The 20,696-nt window shown below is 44.1% G+C and overlaps 1 protein-coding gene across 1 annotated transcript in view; it reads left to right on the forward strand.

Annotated features, from left to right (window-relative positions):
• Positions 1-20,696, forward strand: part of C6 (complement C6) — a 122,771-nt gene that overhangs the window by 38,583 nt on the left and 63,492 nt on the right. The window contains exons 8-9 of the mRNA XM_075842369.1: positions 699-939; positions 6,286-6,408. Coding sequence (XP_075698484.1) covers positions 699-939; positions 6,286-6,408 — 364 coding nt within the window. The remainder of the gene's footprint in view (positions 1-698; positions 940-6,285; positions 6,409-20,696) is intronic.

The raw sequence follows: 20,696 nt of genomic DNA on the forward strand, positions 1-20,696 counted from the left end.
ATCATGGTCAGTAGTAACTTCCTCAGCAATTTGTGGTACAGTATGTCTTCTGTGGGATTGGACAAGATGGGCTAGTCTTTGCCCCACATGCCAATTAGTGAGTCTTGGGCGCCCATGACCCTGTGGCTGGTTCACCTGTTCTTTCTAGAGACACTTTTGGTAGGTACTAACCACGGTACACCACAAACACCCCACAAGACCGGCCAGATGGAGATCTTCTGACCCAATTGTCTTTCATCACAATTTGTCCATTGTCACAGTCGCTCAGATTCTTACACTTGCCCATTTTTCCTGCTTCCAACATCAACTTCAAGAACTGACTGATCACTCGCTGTCTAATACCCCCCCCCCCTCTTGCCAAACGCCATTGTAACTAGATCATCAATGTTATTCACTTCACCTGTCAGTTGTTTTAATATTATGGCTAATCGTGTATATTGAAGTACATGGCAACTAGGAATGCAAAGTGTCTGAATGTTTAAAAATTAGTAAAGTGATAGATAGATAGATAGATAGATAGATAGATAGATAGATAGATAGATAGATAGATAGATAGATAGATAGATAGATAGATAGATATGAGATAGATAGATAGATAGATATGAGATAGATAGATAGATAGATAGCTTATAATAATAATTAATAAGACAATTTTTCAGCTGCATTTCTATCAATATTAGCATCTGTTTTCCTTCTAGAATTCGAATTTCATTCGGATCAATAAAGTGATCTCAGTGTCAGAATTCAGAATGAAGAAGGACAATCTCTGGCTCTCAGACGTCTTTCTTCGGGCTCTGAATCATCTGCCCTTGGAGTACAACTATCCTCTCTATAGCAGAATATTTGATGATTTTGGTACCCATTACATCACTGCAGGCTCCATGGGTGGATCGTATGACCTTCTCTACCAGTATAGTGCTGAGGAGCTGAGGAATTCAGGTAAGGAACTAAATTCACTGCAGAGAAGCGGAGATAACCCTGATAGATACAGACATACGAGAAAAACGGGACAAATACAATAATCCGACCGTATCATCTACAAATACATATTACCGCCAAACAGTGCACTATACAGTAATCTGCAAAAAAAATAGACCTATATCTCCTAAAAAATACAGACCCCAGAGCAGACACCCCTATTTACAGGGCCCCCTGTTTACAGACTCCAGACCATCAGACCAGACGTACAGATACTGACCTCTCCCCGTTCCTGCGCTGCAACATCGGGAGCGGAGGGAAATGCGAGAATAGGGAGAGGGGAGTATGTGGGCCACCCAGGAGAGGAGAACGCCTCTTAATAAATGTGTCACAACTAGCTGTGCACCAAATCCCATTCACATAATGGGCAAAAAACCATACAGCATTTAATACATGGTACGATTTTTAACAACTGCAGGTTGCTTAAAGGAGTTCTCCAGGATTTTTTTTTTTTTAATCCTGAACAACCACTACAAGAACGTATGATTAAGTACCTACCACATCTCCAAAGTAAATACACTTTAGGGGTAATATTGTTGAGAAAGCAAAAATGTCTGATGGAAACCATCAGCAATGGGTTATATTTGTTTCGGACTGGTTCTTATGATACCCAGTGAAAGAATCTACCGGGCAGTACAATTCACCTCAATTCCAGTGACTTCAGTTTGTGTCTAATGTCCCCCACTTGGTGCTTTTAATATGGTTGGTGATTGATTCTCCGGATATGCGAAAGCAGAAGGGGAACCAGACCACTATGGGAAAGGTTGGAGATACGATTTCAATGGTTAAGAGCAATAAAGTCTACGAAACGTACCAGGTATGTGACGTAGCAGTGTAGCAGAGTCAAACAGTTCAAGGTTCGGTACTGCAGATGTAGCAGAGCCGGGTTCGCAGTACAGAAGCAGCAGACAGGAGTTTAGTCAAGAAATCCAGAGTTCAGTAACAGTTATGTAGCAGAGCCGGTTTCTCAGTACAGAAGCAGTAGACAGGAGAGTAGACAGGCAATCTGGGGTTTAACCTGTTAGTGTCCGCCCATACGCCTTTTTACGGCGGTCACTAACAGGCTTTATTCTAATGCAGTAGCCTTTTTATTTACCGCATCAGAATAAAGCAGTGCCGTCAGGAGGAGTTAAAGCTTCCTCTCTCACGTCATCGGCACACCCGCGATGTGATCGCAGGGTGCCGATAGTTTGTATAGCAGCCGGGGGCCTAACAAAGGCCCCCAGGTCTGCCTCTAGTTAATGCTTGGTAGGCCATGCCAGAGGCATGGCCTAACAGATGCCTGTCAGTTTCTACACTGACAGGCAATAATACACTGCAATACAGAAGTATTAAAAAAGTGATCAAATGATCACATGGTGAAGTCCCCTAGTGGGACTAAAAAATAAGTTTTTAAAAAGTTTAATAAAGTTAATAATGAACAACTAAAAATCCCAAGTAGAAAAAAAATGAAAAACCCACTTTTTCCCCTGAAAAAATAAATTAAAAAAAGTTACACATATTTGGTATCGCCCCCTCCGTGACGTCCCCAACGATGCCAGAATTGCTGTTTTCTGTGAATCCTGCCTCAAAAAGTTGCATGTATTTCAAAATGGTACCAATAAAAACTACATGTCATCCAGCAAACAAAAATCCCTCATACAACTGCATCGGGGGAAAAATAAAAAAGTTATGGCTCTTAAAATATGGCGACACAAAAATAAATAATTTTGAAAAAAAAGTGTTTAAAGGCCTCATGCACACGAACGTATTTTTTTCCTTCCGTATATACGGGTCCTTGGTCACACATATTCGACCCGTATTGCACCAGTATTTACGGACCTGTGCCCATAAATACGGGTCCGGTGTCACCCGTATTCCACCCGTATTTACGGGCACGTTTTCGCTGTAAAATTGCACTGCACTAATCGGCAGCCCCTTCTCTCTGTCAGTGCAGGATAGAGAGAAGGGACAGCCCTTTCCGAGGTAAAAGTAAAAGAAATTCATACTTACCCGGCCGTTGTCTTGGTGACGCGTCCCTCTCTTGACATCCAGTCCGACCTCCCTGGATGACGCGGCAGTCCATGAGACCACTAAAGCCTGTGATTGGCCTGTGATTGGCTGCAGCGGTCACATGGGCTGAAACGTCATCCCAGGAGGCCGGACTGGAGGAAGAAGCAGGGAGTTCTGGGTAAGTATGAACTTCTATTTTTTAGCACGTTGATCTATATTGTGATCGGTAGCCACTGTCCAGGGTGTTGAAAGAGTTACTGCCAATCGTTTAACTCTTTCAGCACCCTGGACAGTGACTATCCCCTGACGTCGCCTAGCAACGCTCCCGTAATTACGGGTGCACACACGTAGTCACCCGCAATTACGGGAGCCCCATAGACTTCTATGGGCCTGCCCGTGCCGTAATTACGGCCTAAAATAGGACATGTTCTATATTTTTTAACGGCCCGGGCACCTTTCCGTAAGCAAACGGGGAGGTACCCGTGATTACGGGCGTTTTTACGTTCGTGTGCATGGGGCCTTACTGTGTAAAAGTAGTAAAACATAAGAAAACTATATAATATTGGTATCGTCTCAATCATAACAACTCACTGAATAAAGTTATTGTGTTATTTATACCACGCGGTAAACGGCGTGAATTTAGAACTCAAAAAAGAGTGGAGAAAATGCTGGTTTTTTTTCTATTCCCCCCCCCCCAAAATGTTTCATAAAAGTTAATCAATAAATGATATGTACCCCAAAATAGTGCTATTAAAAAATACAACTTGTTCCGCAAAAACTAGTCCTTATACAGCTATGTCGACGCAAAAATAAAAAACTTATAGCTCTTGAAATGCGATGATGGAAAAAAGTAAAAAATAGCTTGGTCATTAAGGTTTAAAATAGGCTGGTCATTAAGGGGTTAATAACAGTGATGTAAGACAGCCCGGTGCGCAGTGCAGAGGCAGCAGACAGTAGTGTAGTTAGGCAATTCAGGGTTCAGTAAGGGCATGTTTACACGCTTACTAAAAAACATCTGAAAATACTGAGCTGTTTTCAGAGAAAACAGCCTCTGATTTTCAGGCATTTTTAAAGCCGCGTCGGAAAACGCGCCAAATAATGGCCAACAATGCCTCCCGTTGATTTCAATGGGAGGCGGAGGCGTTTTTTTTCCCCGCGAGCGGAAAAACCGGCTCGTGGGAAAGAGAAGCGACATGCCCCATCTTCGGGCGTTTACGCCTATGACCTTCCATTGACATCAATGGGAGGCAAAGGAAGCGTATTTTGCGGCGTTTTATCCCGCGGCGCTAAATGGCCACGGGCGAAAAACGCTGCGAAAAACGGCGTGCAGGCAGAGGAAAATCTGCCTCAAAATTCAAAACAGAATTTTGAGGCAGATTTTACTCCTGCAAAAAACTCCAGCCTTAGACCTGATTTACACGAGCGTGTGCGTTTTGCGCACGCAAAAAACGCGGTGTATTGCGTGCGCAAAAGGCACTTAACAGCTGCGTGTGTCATCAGTGTATGATGTGCGGCTGCGTGATTTTCGCGCAGCCGCCATCATTATGACACTCCGTTTGGATGTTTGAAAACAGAAAAGCACGTGGTGCTTTTCTGTTTACATTCAGAGTTTTACAGCTGTTGCGCGAATCACGCTCGTCCCACGGAAGTGCTTCCGTGTGGCATGCGTGGTTTTCACGCACCATTGACTTTAATGGGTACGTGATGCGCGAAAAACTTCGAAAGATAGAACATGTAGTGAGTTTTACGCAGCGGACTGACGCTGCGCAAAACTCACGGACTGTCTGCACTGCCCCATAGACTTGTATAGGTCCGTGCGAGCCGCGTGAAAACCACGCGGGCTGCACGGATGCAAATCACGTTCGTCTGAATCCAGCCTTAATTTGTAGCTTCTTTTGAGGTGTTTTTCATAGTGTTCAATGGAAAATCAGCTCCAAAAAAACACCTCAAGAAGTGACATTTTTATGGACCGTCTTTTTACGCTCCGTTTTTTAAAACAGCGGCGTAAAAAGACGCCCCGTATGAACTAAATGCTGTTTTTCTAATTGATTTCAATGTGCAGATGTTTGTAGGCGTTCAGCTTCCATTTTTTCAGGCGTTTTTCGAGGCCACGAAATACGCCTGAAAACACTGCGTGTGAACATACCCTAAGGCTGGATTCACACAAACATGTTCGGTCCGTAATGGACGGAACGTATTTCGGCCGCAAGTCCCGGACCGAACACACTGCAGGGAGCCGGGCTTCTAGGATCATAGTTATGTACGACGCTAGGAGTCCCTGCCTCTCTGCAGGACAACTGTCCCGTACTGAAAACATGATTACAGTACGGGACAGTTGTCGCGAGGTGGCGAGGTGGCGAGGCAGGGACTCCTATCGTCGTACATAACTATGATGCTAGGAGCCCGGCTCCCTGCAGTGTGTTCGGTTCGGGACTTGCGGCCGAAATATATTCTGTCCTTTATGGACGTAACATGCTCGTGTGAATCCAGCCTAAGGGTATGTTCACACGCAGTGTTTTCAGACGTAATTCGGGCATTTTACGGCCCGAATTATGCCTGAAAAAACGGCTCCATTATGCCTAGAAACATCTGCCCGTTGCCTGCAATGGGAATTACGATGTACTGTTCCCACGAGCCTTTATTTTACGCGTTGCTGTCAAAATACGGTGCGTAAAATGACGGCTCGTCAAAACAAGTTCAGGACACTTCAAAAACGACCGTAAAAAAACAGAGCGAAAAACGCGAGTTGTTAAAAAAACTTCTGAAAATCAGGAGCTGTTTTCGCCTTTTGAAACGTAAGTTGAGCCGTTTTTCATTGAAGTCAATGAAGAGCAGCTCAAGATTACAGGCGTCAAAGACGCCTCGCATAATGCGAGGAGGAGCTTTTACGTCTGAAACGACGCAGCTGTTTTCTCCTGAAAACAGTTTGTCTTTTCAGACGTAAAAGGAAGCTATCGTGTGCACATACCCTTAGGGTCAGCCCGTCATACTGAAGGCAATCTCGCCAAAGCACCACACCACTTACACAAACAAAAATGGATTAAACTGATGAATTTGTATAACGCCTTCAGAATTCAAATTCAGGTTTGGGTAAAAGGCAAATGAAGGATCGCCTCCGACACCGGGATACACCTTCATAGACTTTACATAAAACATAAAAAATTTCTGTCATTTGATCTAATTCACCCCTGACTGAGTTAAAGGATTCACATTTGAGGATATATTGAGATTCCTACCGGTTGCTGTTAGAATTTGTCGACGCTGTGCTGACAGACACACCTCCTGGTTTACTATTTACAATGTATCTTTCATTAGGACTGACTGTTGCGCAATCGACTGAGTGTTCAAGAACGGAAACAACTAAGCGGATTTTTTTTATCAAGAAGAAATCAGTTAAAGACATATGTATCACCAACAAGATGACTGAGCAATATTCAGGTAACCAAACTTTACATTTTCCTTCAATCATATGTGTTAAGAAACATGTACTCGAGACGTTACCAAACTGGCACCAATCCACCAACATTTTAATTGTTACAGTGTAATTTCTCAAATAACCACCAGGGGTTGTACAGGATTAGAAAAACATGGCTGCTTTCTTCCCTAATCAGCACCGTGTGTGGAAGTATCTGCCAGAAGTGTAGCTATAAGGGATGCTACATAAGAAGTATAATAAGTATAAGTAATACATAGTACTGTAGATGGGGGCCCCTACAAGGTCTAAGTCACCCCTCTGGTGTCAGCCTGACTGTGTGATATCATCTACGTATGTTTAGGCTAGGGTGGATTATAACTCAAATAATGTAAATAATTTGAACGAGACTTAAAGGGGTTGTCCAGGAATAAATGTTATTTCAATTTTAACTTAATTAGACATATTTAATAACATTTCTAATATAGTGTGTACTTACCTGTGCCAGCGTTCTCCTGTTTTGATCTGCTGCCACGTGACCGCACCCAGGGTAATTTTTTTATTTCCTGTGACGTACCGTGTCTTTACACAGCAGGAAGTGCAGGCTGAGCAAAGACACGGAGCATCATCAATCATAGTACATGCCCCTCCTCCTGTCTCGTCGTCCACGCCTCTTCCTCCTCCTTCTTCACTCTTGGAGCTCTCGCACTGAAGTGCATATGAGAAGGAGGAGCGGAATCCCTAATCCCCGGCCACGGCGTTGCCGAAGCCGTGGCCGGGGATTCCGCCCCAGCAGAAGTCCCTGCCTTCACTGTCCATATATGGACAGAGTGACGTTTGGGACTTCTGAAGCGTCATCCCCACCGCTGTGGCTGGGGATTCCGCTCGCGGGAAAAAACTCCTCCGCCTCCCATTGAAATCAATGGGAGGAATTTTTAGGCCGTTTTTTTGCCATGTTTTGACATGGAAACCACGTCAAAAAACGTGCCGAAAATGTCCGAAAACGCCTCCTAGTGATTTCAATGGGAGACGGAAGCGTTTTTTTCCTGCGAGCGGTAAAACCAGTTCGCGGGAAAAAGAAGCGACATGCCCCATCTTCGGGCGTTTACATCTCTGACCTCCCATTGATATCAATGAAAAGCAGAGAAAGCGTTTTTCGCTGCGTTTTTGCCTGCGGCGTTCAATGGCCACGAACAAAAAAACACGGCAAGCGGCATGCAGGCTGGTCAAAATCTGCCTCAAAATTCAAGACAGAATTTTGAGGCAGAATTTTCTGCCAGCAAAAAACTCAGTGTGAACAGGGCCTAATACAGGATCTCTTGGAACAGATCCAGCAGCAGGTGAGGAAAATGTGCTGACTGGATTGTGTGTACCAAGATGTCTGACATAGGTGGAGTGGAGAAGATAGAAAAAAGGACGGGTATTTTTCTGGCGCTGCCGATCAGAGTATCATCTGTGATAAGGGAGATCCATTCGTTTCATAGATGAAGACAAGGTGAGTGATTAAAAGGTTTACTTATAAAAAGTACACGGAACAACAGCAGACTGTTTCGAAACCGGACCGGTTTCTTCCTCAGGTAGCATACAAATGAATAGGTGGGTGGGGTGTGGGTTATATAACCGAGTTAAAGGTCGGTTTGAGAGTCAGGCTGGGTTCACACACCCTATTTACGGACGTAATTCGGGCGTTTTAACCTCGAATTACGTCCGAAAATACGGCTCTAATGCGCCGGCAAACATCTGCCCATTCATTTGAATGGGTCTTACGATGTTCTGCGCTGACGGTCATTTTTTTTACGAGTCTCTGTCAAAAGACGGCGCGTAAAAAAGACGCCCGCGTCAAAGAAGAGCCTTTCACTTCTTTAGACGTAATTGGAGCTGTTTTCCATGGACTCCATGGAAAAACAGCTCCAATTACGTCCGTAATTGACGCTGCGAAAAACGCCTGCACATGCCATTACGTCTGAAATTCCGGAGCTGTTTTCTCCTGAAAACAGCTCCGTAATTTCAGCCGTATCGGACGCTGCCGTGTGAACATACCCTAAAAGCTACCGGGTCAGGTATACAGGTCAGGTCTGACAAACATACATATACATACAGATACAAACAATTAACTAAGTTATGTTTGTAATGGTATTTCAAAATTCTGTTGGCGATTATTATGAAATAAATAATAATTACTGAAAAGATTTTATTATTTTAGTTAAAAGGTGCTTTCCTAAAAACTGTATGTTGACGGAGAGATGAATTAAAACATCTATAGTAAAAAAAAAACACGTTATATTAGCGGTTTAAAAAGGAAAAAATAGCTGTGATTTAAAGTCTCACTTGTTTAGCGTCAGAGGTTGCCATAGTGAGAACTCTCGGCATACAAATGTAGTATCATCTTGTTTTTCAGTTATTGTTAGAGTAAGGGTATGTTCACACGGCAGCCTCTGTTACGGCTGAAATTACGGAGCTGTTTTCAGGAGAAAACAGCTCCGGAATTTCAGCCGTAATGGCATGTGCAGGCGTTTTCGCTGCGTCCATTACGGACGTAATTGGAGCTGATTTTCCATGGAGTCAAGGGAAAACGGCTCCAATTACGTCTCAAGAAGTGACAGGCACTTCTTTGATGCGGGCATCTTTTTTACGCGCCGTCTTTTGACAGCAGCGCGTAAAAAAAATGACCGTCGGCACAGAACATCGTAAAGCCCATTCAAATGAATGGACAGATGTTTGCCGACGCTTTGGTGCCGTATTTTCGGACGTAATTCGAGGCTAAAACGCCCGAATTACATCCGTAAATAGGGTGTGTGAACCCAGCCTTATACTAAAGACTGAATTCCAGTCTATTTATTAATTTAAGTCTCTTGTTTTGTCATTATATTTTCTGCATACATTCGTTAATATTAAGCTAAAAAGAGTAGATTTTTTTATTTTTTTTTGTGCGCTTTCATTTAAAATATGCTTTTTTTAATATATATTTCAAAAACAGGTAATATTGACAAATTAAATGTGCTGATTTTATCTGAATAAACTTCAGTCTTATTTTCAAGACTGTCTCAATGTGTTTAAACGAAATAGTCATAATTTGTGTCTTTTATTATAAAAAAGTGAATGCTTTCTTCGTTCGTCCGGTCTCTGTGGGTTACTAGTGGATATTTTTATATAACGAATTTTTCAATTATCTAGGTCCAATGAGCCCCATCTAAAGTGAATTCGTTGTATTAAATTATTGTCTCTGTGATTTCATTAAGACCTTCCGGTTTTAGGGTCTAAGGCGGGATTCACACGACCGGATCGTTCCCAAGCCCGAGTGTCGGCCGGTAAAATCGGCCATTTTGCCCGGCCGGTTTGCATTAAGTTTTGCATCCCTGCCGGGCCGGGCGGATCCGGACAGTGACATCAGTGGCAACTCCTGAAGGGGAATCCCCATGTGTTCGGGGATTCCGCTTCAGGAGTTTCCCCTAATGTCACTGCCCAGATATGGACAGAGACATCAAGCGCTCTGTCCAGGAGCGGAATCCCCGAAAACACGGGGATTCCGCTCCTTCAAGGAGCTAAAGTGCGGCTAGCACATAGCAGAGCGGGGAGATACCTCCCCGCTCTGCTATAGTGGCGTCGCTACAGTAGTAGCAGCCGCAGCAGCTGCTAGCGGCGCCATCGAAGGTGTCGCCGGGCCAGGGTGCTTTTAAAACAAGCAGGGCAAGGGAGCCAGCGCAGCGCTCCCTTCCACCTGCTGTACACCCCGGCCCTGCCACACAGTGTACAGCGATGCCATTCGTCAGAATGGCATCAACTCCTCCTCCTCACATGCACTCTGCGCTGTGAGGAGGAGGAGATAGAGCGCAAGCCATGGAAAACCCGGCCATCACTCGGGACACATCCCGGTGATGGCCGTGTATTACCCGGCCCCATAGACTTCTATGGGAGCCGGGCTGCCGGGTACCCGGGCGAAGATAGAGCATGTCCTATTTTTTGACGGCCGGTTTTCCCGGCCGTCAAAAAATCGGTCGTGTGAATAGCCCCATTAGGGGTCTATTATTCCTAATGCAGCCGGGTGCCGGCCGATTTATGAACGGCCGGCACCCGGCCGGGAAACCCTGCCGTGTGAATGAGGCCTTAAGCTTATATATCCAGAAGATTTCTCTCTTACAGAGCGAACCTCTCCTCTCGGCTTTCGTTTATTTGCTCAATAGGTATGATACTAAAACATTTAAAATCATCATTATGAAACAAAGTGCAGTGTTTAGAAATACTATGTTAGGCCTCATGCACACGACCGTAAAAACTCCCGTAATTACGGCCCGTAATTACGGGCCCATAGACTTCTATTGGCCACGGGTACCTCCCCGTATGCTTACGGGAAGGTGCCCGTGCCGTTGAAAAAGATAGAACATTTCCTATTTCAGGCCGTAATTACGGCACGGGCAGGCCCATAGAAGTCTATGGGGCTCCCGTAATTACAGGTGACTACGTGTGTGCACCCGTAATTACGGGAGCATTGCTAGGCGACGTCACTGTCCAGTGTGCTGAAAGAGTTAAACGATCGGCAGTAACTGTTTCAGCACCCTGGACAGTGGCTGCCGATCACAATATAGATAAAGCTGTAAAAAAAAAAAGACGTTCATACTTACCCAGAACTCCCTGCTTCTTCCTCCAGTCCGGCCTCCTGGGATGACGTTACAGTCCATGTGACCGCTGCAGCCAATCACAGGCCAATCATTGGCTGCAGCGGTCACATGGACTGCCGCGTCATCCAGGGAGGTCGGACTGGATGTGAAGAGAGGGACACGTCACCAAGACAACGGCCGGGTAAGTATGAATTTCTTTTACTTTTATTATGGAAAGGGCTGCACCTTCTCTCTATCCTGCACTGAAAGAGAGAAGGGCTGCCGATTAGTGCAGTGCAATTTTGCAGCCAAAAACGTGCCCGTAAATACGGGTGGAATACGGGTCGAATACGTGCGACCAAGGACCCGTATTTACGCCAGTATTTACGGGTGGACAAAAATACGGTCGTGTGCATGAGGCCTAAGAGGAATTTGTTTCTGCAATTGGATCGATGTTTATTTAAGCGGCAGTGTAACGGTTGTACTGTTCTTCCCACATATTGGAGGGCACACATACAGTTAATAAGATATATGACATAATTTGATTGGCAATTTAGATGTGTCTCAATTTGATATTCATTTTTCGTCTGATTAGATCGAAAGATGTCTGTGTTAAGAATGGTAGAACAACATAAGCATCTCTTTTTTCTTCATTTTGAGCTCCCTTTAGTATGTAAATATGGATTAGCGGTGATTAGGTTGAAATGGTTTTTGTCTACCAGAGAAATTTATCCGGCTAGGTGCAAAGATATTTTTAACAGTTTTTGCTCTTTTAAACGTTATTGTCGGTTTCGTTGGTAGACTGTTTTTTAAAAAGGGGTCAACATGCAAAATGTGCCAGTGTCTGTTCATAATATCTTTTATATTTTTGTGTGCCGAGTTGTATTTTGTAACAAAATGAAAGGAAAAAGAGTTCTTATGTTTTTCTTTTGTCTCTTTTGTACTAATTGCGCTATTCTCTTTGATTCCATTTGATGCTGTATCGTTAGTAGGTAGGCAATCTTGTTGGCTTAAAACTACTGTCCTTTTATAGGCGTCTGAGAGGAGTGTATGTGGGTAGTTTTTTTCTTTGAACCGTTTGTGCAAAATACGGCTTTGGTTGTTAAAATCTGTATTTAAAGTGCAGTTTTTTTCCGGATCCTCTTATACTGGCCATATGGTATATATTTTTTTAGCCATTTCAAATAGTGACCGCTCTTGTAATCTAGATAGCTGTTGCTGTCAACCTTTTTAAAATGTGTACAGGTAATGATTTTGTTTGTTGTTTTGGCTATGGTGAGATCTAAAAAGTCGATTTCAGTCTGCTGTATATTAAAAGTAAAATTTATCCCCCAGGTATTGTTATTTAGTGTCTGGCAAATTTTTTTAGCTGTTGTTATATCACCTTCCCAGATCAGGAACAGGAGGTCATCTATATATCTCCTAAATAGTAAAATATTAGTGGTTGCCCACGGGTGTTGCCAGATGTGTTCTTCCTCAAACATTCCCATGAAAATATTTGCATAACTGGGTGCTACTCGCGTCCCCATAGCTGTACCTTTTACTTGGTGATATTTCTGATCAAATGTAAAGATATTATTTTTTAGGATGAATTCCATACTTTTACATAAAAGTGCAGATTGTAGTTCAGTATCTCTCTCTAGTCTTATTTTCAGATTTTCTAGGCCTAATGTATGTTCAATATTACTGTAGAGTGAGGTCACGTCTAGTGTGATGAACAGTAGGTTTTCTTTAATCGGGATTTCATTTAGGTCCTTTATCAGTTGTGTTGAGTCTTTGAGGAAGCTTGGGAACTCCATCACATACCTTTGTAAAATTAGATCCAGATAATGGGAGAGATGGCAGGTGGGGGAGTGGGCAGACTTACATTTATCAGGCTGTGAAAGGGGCGGGGGAGGGAGATGGGTGCCTGTACTTAGATCAGGAATAGATGGAGGCACAAAGGATAATAATGATTATTAGTGTGTAGGACAGTGTGCAGGGAGGGAGCTGCCTGGAATTAGAGCAGGGAAGGACCTGTGAACATAGAAGGGTGTGGCAGTATGCAAATAGCTGAGATGCTTTGGAGGAAGGGGGGGATGCAACTCTCTCCTCAGATGCAGCAAGGGATCATGGGTATGGTGGGTTACAAGACAGGAAACAGCCAGGACCAGAAGCAAGGGATGTAAACAAACAGAAGGAGCAGCAGTGACGATGGAGATCAAACAGAAACTGGTTAGAAGTTTAATAGGCGGTATTAGGGAGGGCAAATCAAGGCTGGGGGGACACTTTTTATAAATATTTTTTTTTCCTGGACAACCCCTTTAATTAGATTTTTTAATAGATTTTTTAATGTGGGTTGACACGAGGGTCAGCCATAGCTTTATTTATATTTATTTCTTTACCTTTCAACAATGAACCGATTAACCCCCTTCCCTCTTTAGCCACTTTGACCTTCCTGACAGAGCCTCATTTTTCAAATCTGACATGTTTCACTTTATGTGGTAATAACGTCGGAATGCTTTCACCTATCCAAGCAATTCTGAAATAGTTTTCTTGTGACACATTGGACTTTATGTTACTGGCTAAATTTGCTCGATATGTTCAGTATTTAATTGTGAAAAACACCAAATTTTATCGAAAAATTGCAAAAATTTGTATTTTTCTCAAGTTAAATGTATCTGCTTGTAAGACAGGCAGTTACACCACACAAAACTGTTGTTAATTAACATTTCCCATATGTCTACTTTGTTTGCATTGTTTTTTGAACATCCTTTTATTTTTCTAGGACGTTACAAGGCTTAGAACTTTAGCAGCAATTTCTCACATTTTCAGGGTGGATTCACACGAACGTGTATTGGGTCCGTGCGGGCCGCGTGGTTTTCACGCGCCACGCACAGACCAATACAAGTCTATGGGGCAGTACAGACAGTCCGTGCTTTTTGCGCAGCGTTTGTCTGCTGCGCAAAAAGCGCGACATGGTCAATATCTCCGCGTATTTCAATGGGTGCGTGAAAACCACGCAGGTCGCACGGAAGCACTTCCGTGCGAACTGCCTGTTTCGCGCACCAGCTGTCAAAAGGATGAATGTAAACAGAAAAGCACCACGTGCTTTTCTGTTTACAAACATCCAAACGGAGTGTCTTTGAGATGAGCGAACCCGGACAACCGAACTTCACCGGGTTCGGCCGAACTCGTTTTGGCCGAACCCGGCAAAAAAATTTCCGGTACACGACATCAGGAGATAGTCACTGTCCAAGGTGCTGAAAGAGTTAAACTGTTTCAGCACCCTGGACAGTGACTTCCGATCCCAAAATACATGAACTTGTAAAAAAAAAAAGAAGTTCTGACTTACCGATAACTCCCGGCTTCTTCCTCCAGTCTGACCTCCCGGGATGACAATTCAGTCCAAGTGACAGCTCCAGCCAATCACAGGCCAAGCACAGGCTGCAGCGGTTACATGGACTGCGGCGTCATCCAGGGAGGTGGGGCCCGATGTCAAGAGAGGCGCGTCACCAAGGACGCGTCACCAGGGCAATGGCCGGGAGGGAAGTTCTCGGTAAGTACAAACTTTTTCTTTTTTTTTAACAGGTTTCTCGATATTGTGATCGGCATTCACTGTCGAGGGTGCTGAAAGAGTTAACTGCCGATCAGTTAACTCTTTCAGCACCCTGGACAGTGACTGACGTCGACTAGACTCATCTCTATGATGGCAGCTGCACGAAAATAACGCAGCCGCGCATCATACACGGATGACACACGGAACTGTCAAGTGGTTTTTGCGCGCGCAAAACGCTGCATTTTTTGCGCGCGCAAAAACGCAACGTTCATCTGAATAAGCCCTTTGCTACGGAAGGCACGGTTCTTCTTTTTGTACCACGGAAGAAAGTGGTCAGTCATAAACTCTACGTACTTTGCAGAGGTCATTTTCAAACCGTCAGGGACACTAAAGGGGCCTACCAGCTCTCTCCCCATGATTCTAGCCCAAAACATGACTCCGCCACCTCCTTGCTGACGTCGCAGCCTTGTTGGTATATGGTGGCCATTCACCAACCACCCACTACTCCATCCATCCAGGGTTGCACGGCACTCATCAGTAAACAACACGGTTTGAAAATTAGTCTTCATGTATTTTTGAGCCCACTGCAACCATTTCTGCTTGTGGCCATTGTTTAGGGGTGGCCGAATAATAGCTTTATGCACACTTGCAAACCTCTGGAGGATCCTGCACCTTGAGGTTCGCGGGACTCCAGAGGCACCAGCGGCTTCAAATACCTGTTTGCTACTTTTCAATGGCATTTTAGCAGCTGCTCTCCTAATCCGATTAATTTGTCTGGCAGAAACCTTCCTCATTATGCCTTTATCTGAACAAACCCGTCTGTGCTCTGAATCAGCCACAAATCTTTTCACAGTACGATGATCACGCTTACGTTTTCTTGAAATATCCAATGTTATCATACCTTGTCCAAGGTATTGCACTATTTCCCGCTTTTCGGCAGCAGAGAGATCCTTTTTCTTTCCCATATTGCTTGAAACCTGTGGCCTGCTTAATAATGTGGAACGTCCTTCTTAAGTCGTTTTCCTTTGATTGGGCACACCTGGCAAACTAATTATCACAGGTGTCTGAGATTGATTACAATGATCCAAAGAGCCCTAAGACACAATACCATCCATGAGTTTAATTGAAAAACTAATAATTAAATGTTTATGACACTTAAATCCAATGTGCATAATAATTTGGAACACGGTGTACTTGTATTCCCCATGAAATAACAATTCTAGAACATATTTTCATAGAACTCTGCGCTGTGCAGATCCTCTGTTATTCCTCCTAGAAATGTATTAATAAATTGACAACTGGGTGTTAACAATCCTCTTGTCAAAGGGGTGTATCCCTACACAGTCTGACTATGTCAGCTCTGATTAGACATGGTCAGACTATGTATGGACACACCCCCAACTTATAACACCCAGTTGTCAATTTATTTATAAATTTCTAGGAGAAATAACAGAGGAACTGCACAACACAGAGTTCTAAGAATAGATGCTCCAGAATTGTTATTTCATGGGGAATACAATTTTTACTAGAACAGACATGTGAGGAGAGAGGACAGGTCCTCTTTAATCTTATCTTAGTAACTAGGTCAATGGGGGGAGTGTAATAAGAAGACACCAGTATTATAAATGGCATATGGAAGTTGGGGGGCCTTGTTACAGGTTTTTCACCGGCTTTATACAGGGCCATAGCTAAAGGGGTTGTCCAGGAAAAAAAACTTGACTACTTTCTTCCCAAAAAAGTGCCACAGCTGTCTACATGTTGTGTGTGGTATTTCAACTCAGCCCTATTCACTCGGGAGCTACAGAAACAGCATAGTAATGGGAGTTTCGGGTGTTTCCGTACTACGGACCACCTCATCAGACCGTGGCCGGAAAGCAACAGGAGCCAAACAAGGTAGGACAGGGTTCAGGGGGCCCTGTTCTAGAGATAGGTGGATATGCCAAAAATGTCCAAGATGAGGAAAAACCCCTTTAAAGGTACAGCTATAGGAAATGGTCTCAGAGCATCTTCTATGGGAACTGACAATTGTACTTACAGCTTTCGTTGCCGTCGCGGTTTCCTCATTGATCTAATGCATAGAGTATTACTGATGATGTCATTGTAGGGGCCACACAGGAAATTTTTGTAACAAGCCCTGTAAACCAGAAAGCCTGCCTATAACTAAGTATATGTTGGGTTGCAGATAGCGACATAATAAGTGTTTCAATTCAGTCAGGCGCTGCCATGTGGCGAGGTGAGCCGACAGCCTCAGGCGGCGCCACCTACCCGAAAATGATGGGCGGCATTTTCAGCCAGGGATGGACTGGACCGGGGGGAGGGGGCATACAGACTTAGCAGACATGCCGCATGATGGGCACGATGGGCACGTGTGTAACACTCCTCCTCCTCTCTGACGCTGTACAGAGCACAAGCCGCCAGAGAGGAGCAGGTCTGCAGGAGGAGCGGTCGAGCGAAGAGGAGAAGTCACGAGGTACGTTCCTGCCTTAACTCGGTCGATCGAAGCTGCTGGGCCCGGGACCCGGGAGTATACTGCAAGGGGGGTCTGGGCATTTTACTGACAGGCAAGGACTCTATGGGAGTAGAATAATCCACCCCATAGAGCCCTCACATCACTATAATTAAAGGATAGGGGGGGGAGGGGTCTGAGCATCTGACTTACTGCAGAGGGCTCTATAGGGGGGGGGGATTCTGCCCCCCCCTTTTGAGCAGTCAGTCAGATGCTCAGACCGCCCCTAACCTTGCAGTTTAGTAACTAGTGAGGGCTCTATGGGGGGATAATTCTCCCCTATAGTGCTCTCTGCTGTCAGTAAAACACCCAGAACCCCCCTTGCAGTATACTCCCGGCCCCCCAGCGTTGGCCGACCCTTTTTAAATTAGTAGGGGCAGAAAGCTGAGCTATAGCTCCCCCCACAGCAGTCACCCACATCACTCCCACACAGCATTCAGAGTCAGTACCCTCCTTGCTGTATAATCCCCCCATAGCACCATCAGTAGTTATTACACTGCAAGGGGGGGGGGGGGGTTCAGTGTGATTGGTGCCACTTTCTAATTACTTTTTATTAAAAAATATTGTTACTTTTTTAGATACAGCTGCTTTGTATCCTGTATACAGAGCAGCTGTATATAGCGCCGAATCTTGTATCCGTCATGTCAGCGGAACTGACGGGTTCAGTGTAAGCGGGTCCTGCAGGATCGAGCTGTTACCGATCACATCTCATAACTTAGATGCCATCGATAATAGGCAACCTAATGGATTCAGGTCTCAGCGCTATATACAGCTGCTCTGTAAACAGGATACAAAGCAGCTGTATCTCAAAAAGTACCAATAATTTTCAATAAAAAGTCATTAAAACTTGCACCAATCACAGTGATAGATGTCTTTTTATATATATATATATATATATATATATATATATATATATATATATACACACACAAACATATATTTACAAGTTTTTAATGGTGTACTTAGCCTTTAAACTGTTACTAAACTTTTATCATGTCATAGTGACATGTCAGAAGTTTTCATTGGTGGGGGACCGAGCACTGAGGCCCCCACCGATCGCTAAAACGAAGCAGCAGAAGTGCTCGGGTGAGCGCTGTGCCGCTTCATTTATGATCGACTTTCAGCCGAGCGAGTGGTGTACGGACTCATAGACTTTCTATTGTGCCTGTACACTGCTCCAAGGAAAGGCAAACAGAATTGAAGCGGCACACCGCTCACCCGAGCACTTCTGCTGCTTCGTTTTAGCGACTAGTGGGTGGTCTCAGTGCTCGGACCCCACTGATCAAAACTTCTGACATGTCAAAAGCTTTTTAAAAAGTTGTTACATTTTAAAGAGAACCTTTCACCTCCCCATACATATGCAGCTGAGTGCAGCATGTAATGGGGAGGGCTGCACAAACTCTGGGGCACTTTACATTTTTTTTCCTACCCTCCTTCCTTATTTAGATATCAGTGCCGTAAAATTTGGTGCCCGATATTTAAATAACCCCATGAACTGTCATTTTGGCTGTAATTGGCAAGCAGTGGCGGATTAAGTAGACCATGGGCCCTGGGCTGTTACCCAAACTTGGGCCCCCCTTCCTCACCGCCGCCCTGCCGCGCCGTAACTATTTTTAACACTACCTTTTTGGGCAAGCATTAACAGTGTAAGGCTGGGTTCACACAAGCACATTAACGTCCGTAATGGACGGACGTATTTCGGCCGGAAGTCCCGGACCGAACTCAGTGCAGGGAGCCGGGCTCCTAGCATCATAGTAATGTACGATGCTAGTAGTCCCTGCCTCTCCGTGGAACTACTGCCCCGTACTGAAAACATGATTACAGTACGGGACAGTTGTCCTGCAGAGAGGCAGGGACTACTAGCATCGTACATTACTATGATGCTAGGAGCCCGGCTCCCTGCACTGAGTTCGGTCCGGGACTTCCGGCCGAAATACGTCCGTCCATTACGGACGTTAATGTGCTCGTGTGAACCCAGCCTTACGATTTACCTTGTCACAGGGCTGTGTCCATACATACTGAGAGTATCACACTGTGCAGGGACACAACCTCCTGACAAGGGGAATTGTCTATCAGTCCTGGACTGCAGAAAGACTTTTTGTGAAATACAAGGATTCCTATAATAAACATGTCAGGAGAGGTGACAGATTCTCTATAAATCTAGTGACTCACAGGTGACGACGTCTCAGATTCTAGTAGTTTTCTTCCTCTTTTCTTCTCCATCCAATCCAGCGCTCATGACGACTTCTCCCGGCCATGACTCATTTCTGCAGAATTTGCCACTCAGACGTCTCCTCACTTTTCCAACATTTCCACACCTATAAACGAAAATAAAGTTATCATGGTGCCACATACTGTGCCCCTAAATATAATAGCACCAAACACTGCGTGCCTGAATATAATACCACACACTGTAAAACGCCACATACACACAGCCCCCTGTACATAGTGCCACACACAGCCCCTGTAGATATTACACACCCCCATAGATATCGCCATACACAGCCCCCTCTATATATCACATCCCCCCCGTAGAGAGCGTTACACACAGCCCCATATAGATAGTGCCATACAGCCCCCTGTAGAGAGCGCCACACAGCCCTCCCCCTCTTGTAAATAGCACCAAAAAGCCCCCCCTATAAAGAGCGCCACACACATACCACTGTGGATAGCACTACACAGTCCCCCCTTGTATATAGTGCCACACAGCGCTCCCCCTTGTATATAGTGCCACACAGCGCCCCCCTTGTATATAGTGCCACACAGCACTCCCCTTGTATATAGTGGCACACAGCGCTCCCCCTTGTATATAGTGGCACACAGCGCTCCCCCTTGTATATAGTGGCACACAGCCCCCCCCCTTGTATATAGTGGCACACAGCGCCCCCCCTTGTATATAGTGGCACAAGGTTATGTACACATTTAAAAACTTTATATCATAATTTTATATATATATATATATATATATATATATATATATATATATATATATATATATATATATATATATATTAGTATGTGTGTGATTGATTGATTGATTTTATTACAAAATATTTTCACTTTTTGAGATACAGCTGCTTTGTATCCTGTATCCGTCAGGTCAGCAGGACTGACAGGATCAGTGACACGCAGGATCCACCTCAAATCTATCACATCTAAGATTATAATTTAGCGCAGGGCCCGTTTCACTGATCCCGTCAGTCCTGCTGACCTGACGGATACAGGATACAAAGCAGCTGTATCTCAAAAAGTGAAAATATTTTTTAATAAAACGTAATTACAAAGTTGCACCAAACACACATTTTTATAAAAAATAAATTAAAACGACGGGATTTTTGCGACGTTTTTTCCGTAGACAATGCAGGTTTCGTTTTTTATCGTTTTTATGCACACCTTTTTTGCTATTTTAGAATTTTTATTCATAAAGTTTGAAAATAATAGTAAAAAAATAAGCTTTTTTACGTTTCAGCTATTTTTTTTGGTAATAACATAGTTTTACCCTAAAATAGACCTTTTATTTGTGATCGTCATTGTCTACCGGAAATTTTTATATATTACATGTCTATATTAGGGTAATTGGGTCAGCGCTAGCGTTACAACAATGATTGGCGGGGGGAACGTTTTTTTTTGGGGTGGGTATTTTATGTGTATTTATTATTTAATTTTTTTTTGCAC

The sequence above is a fragment of the Rhinoderma darwinii genome, chromosome 1, assembly GCF_050947455.1.
Source record: "Rhinoderma darwinii isolate aRhiDar2 chromosome 1, aRhiDar2.hap1, whole genome shotgun sequence".
In the NCBI taxonomy this organism is placed as follows: Eukaryota; Metazoa; Chordata; class Amphibia; order Anura; family Rhinodermatidae; genus Rhinoderma; species Rhinoderma darwinii.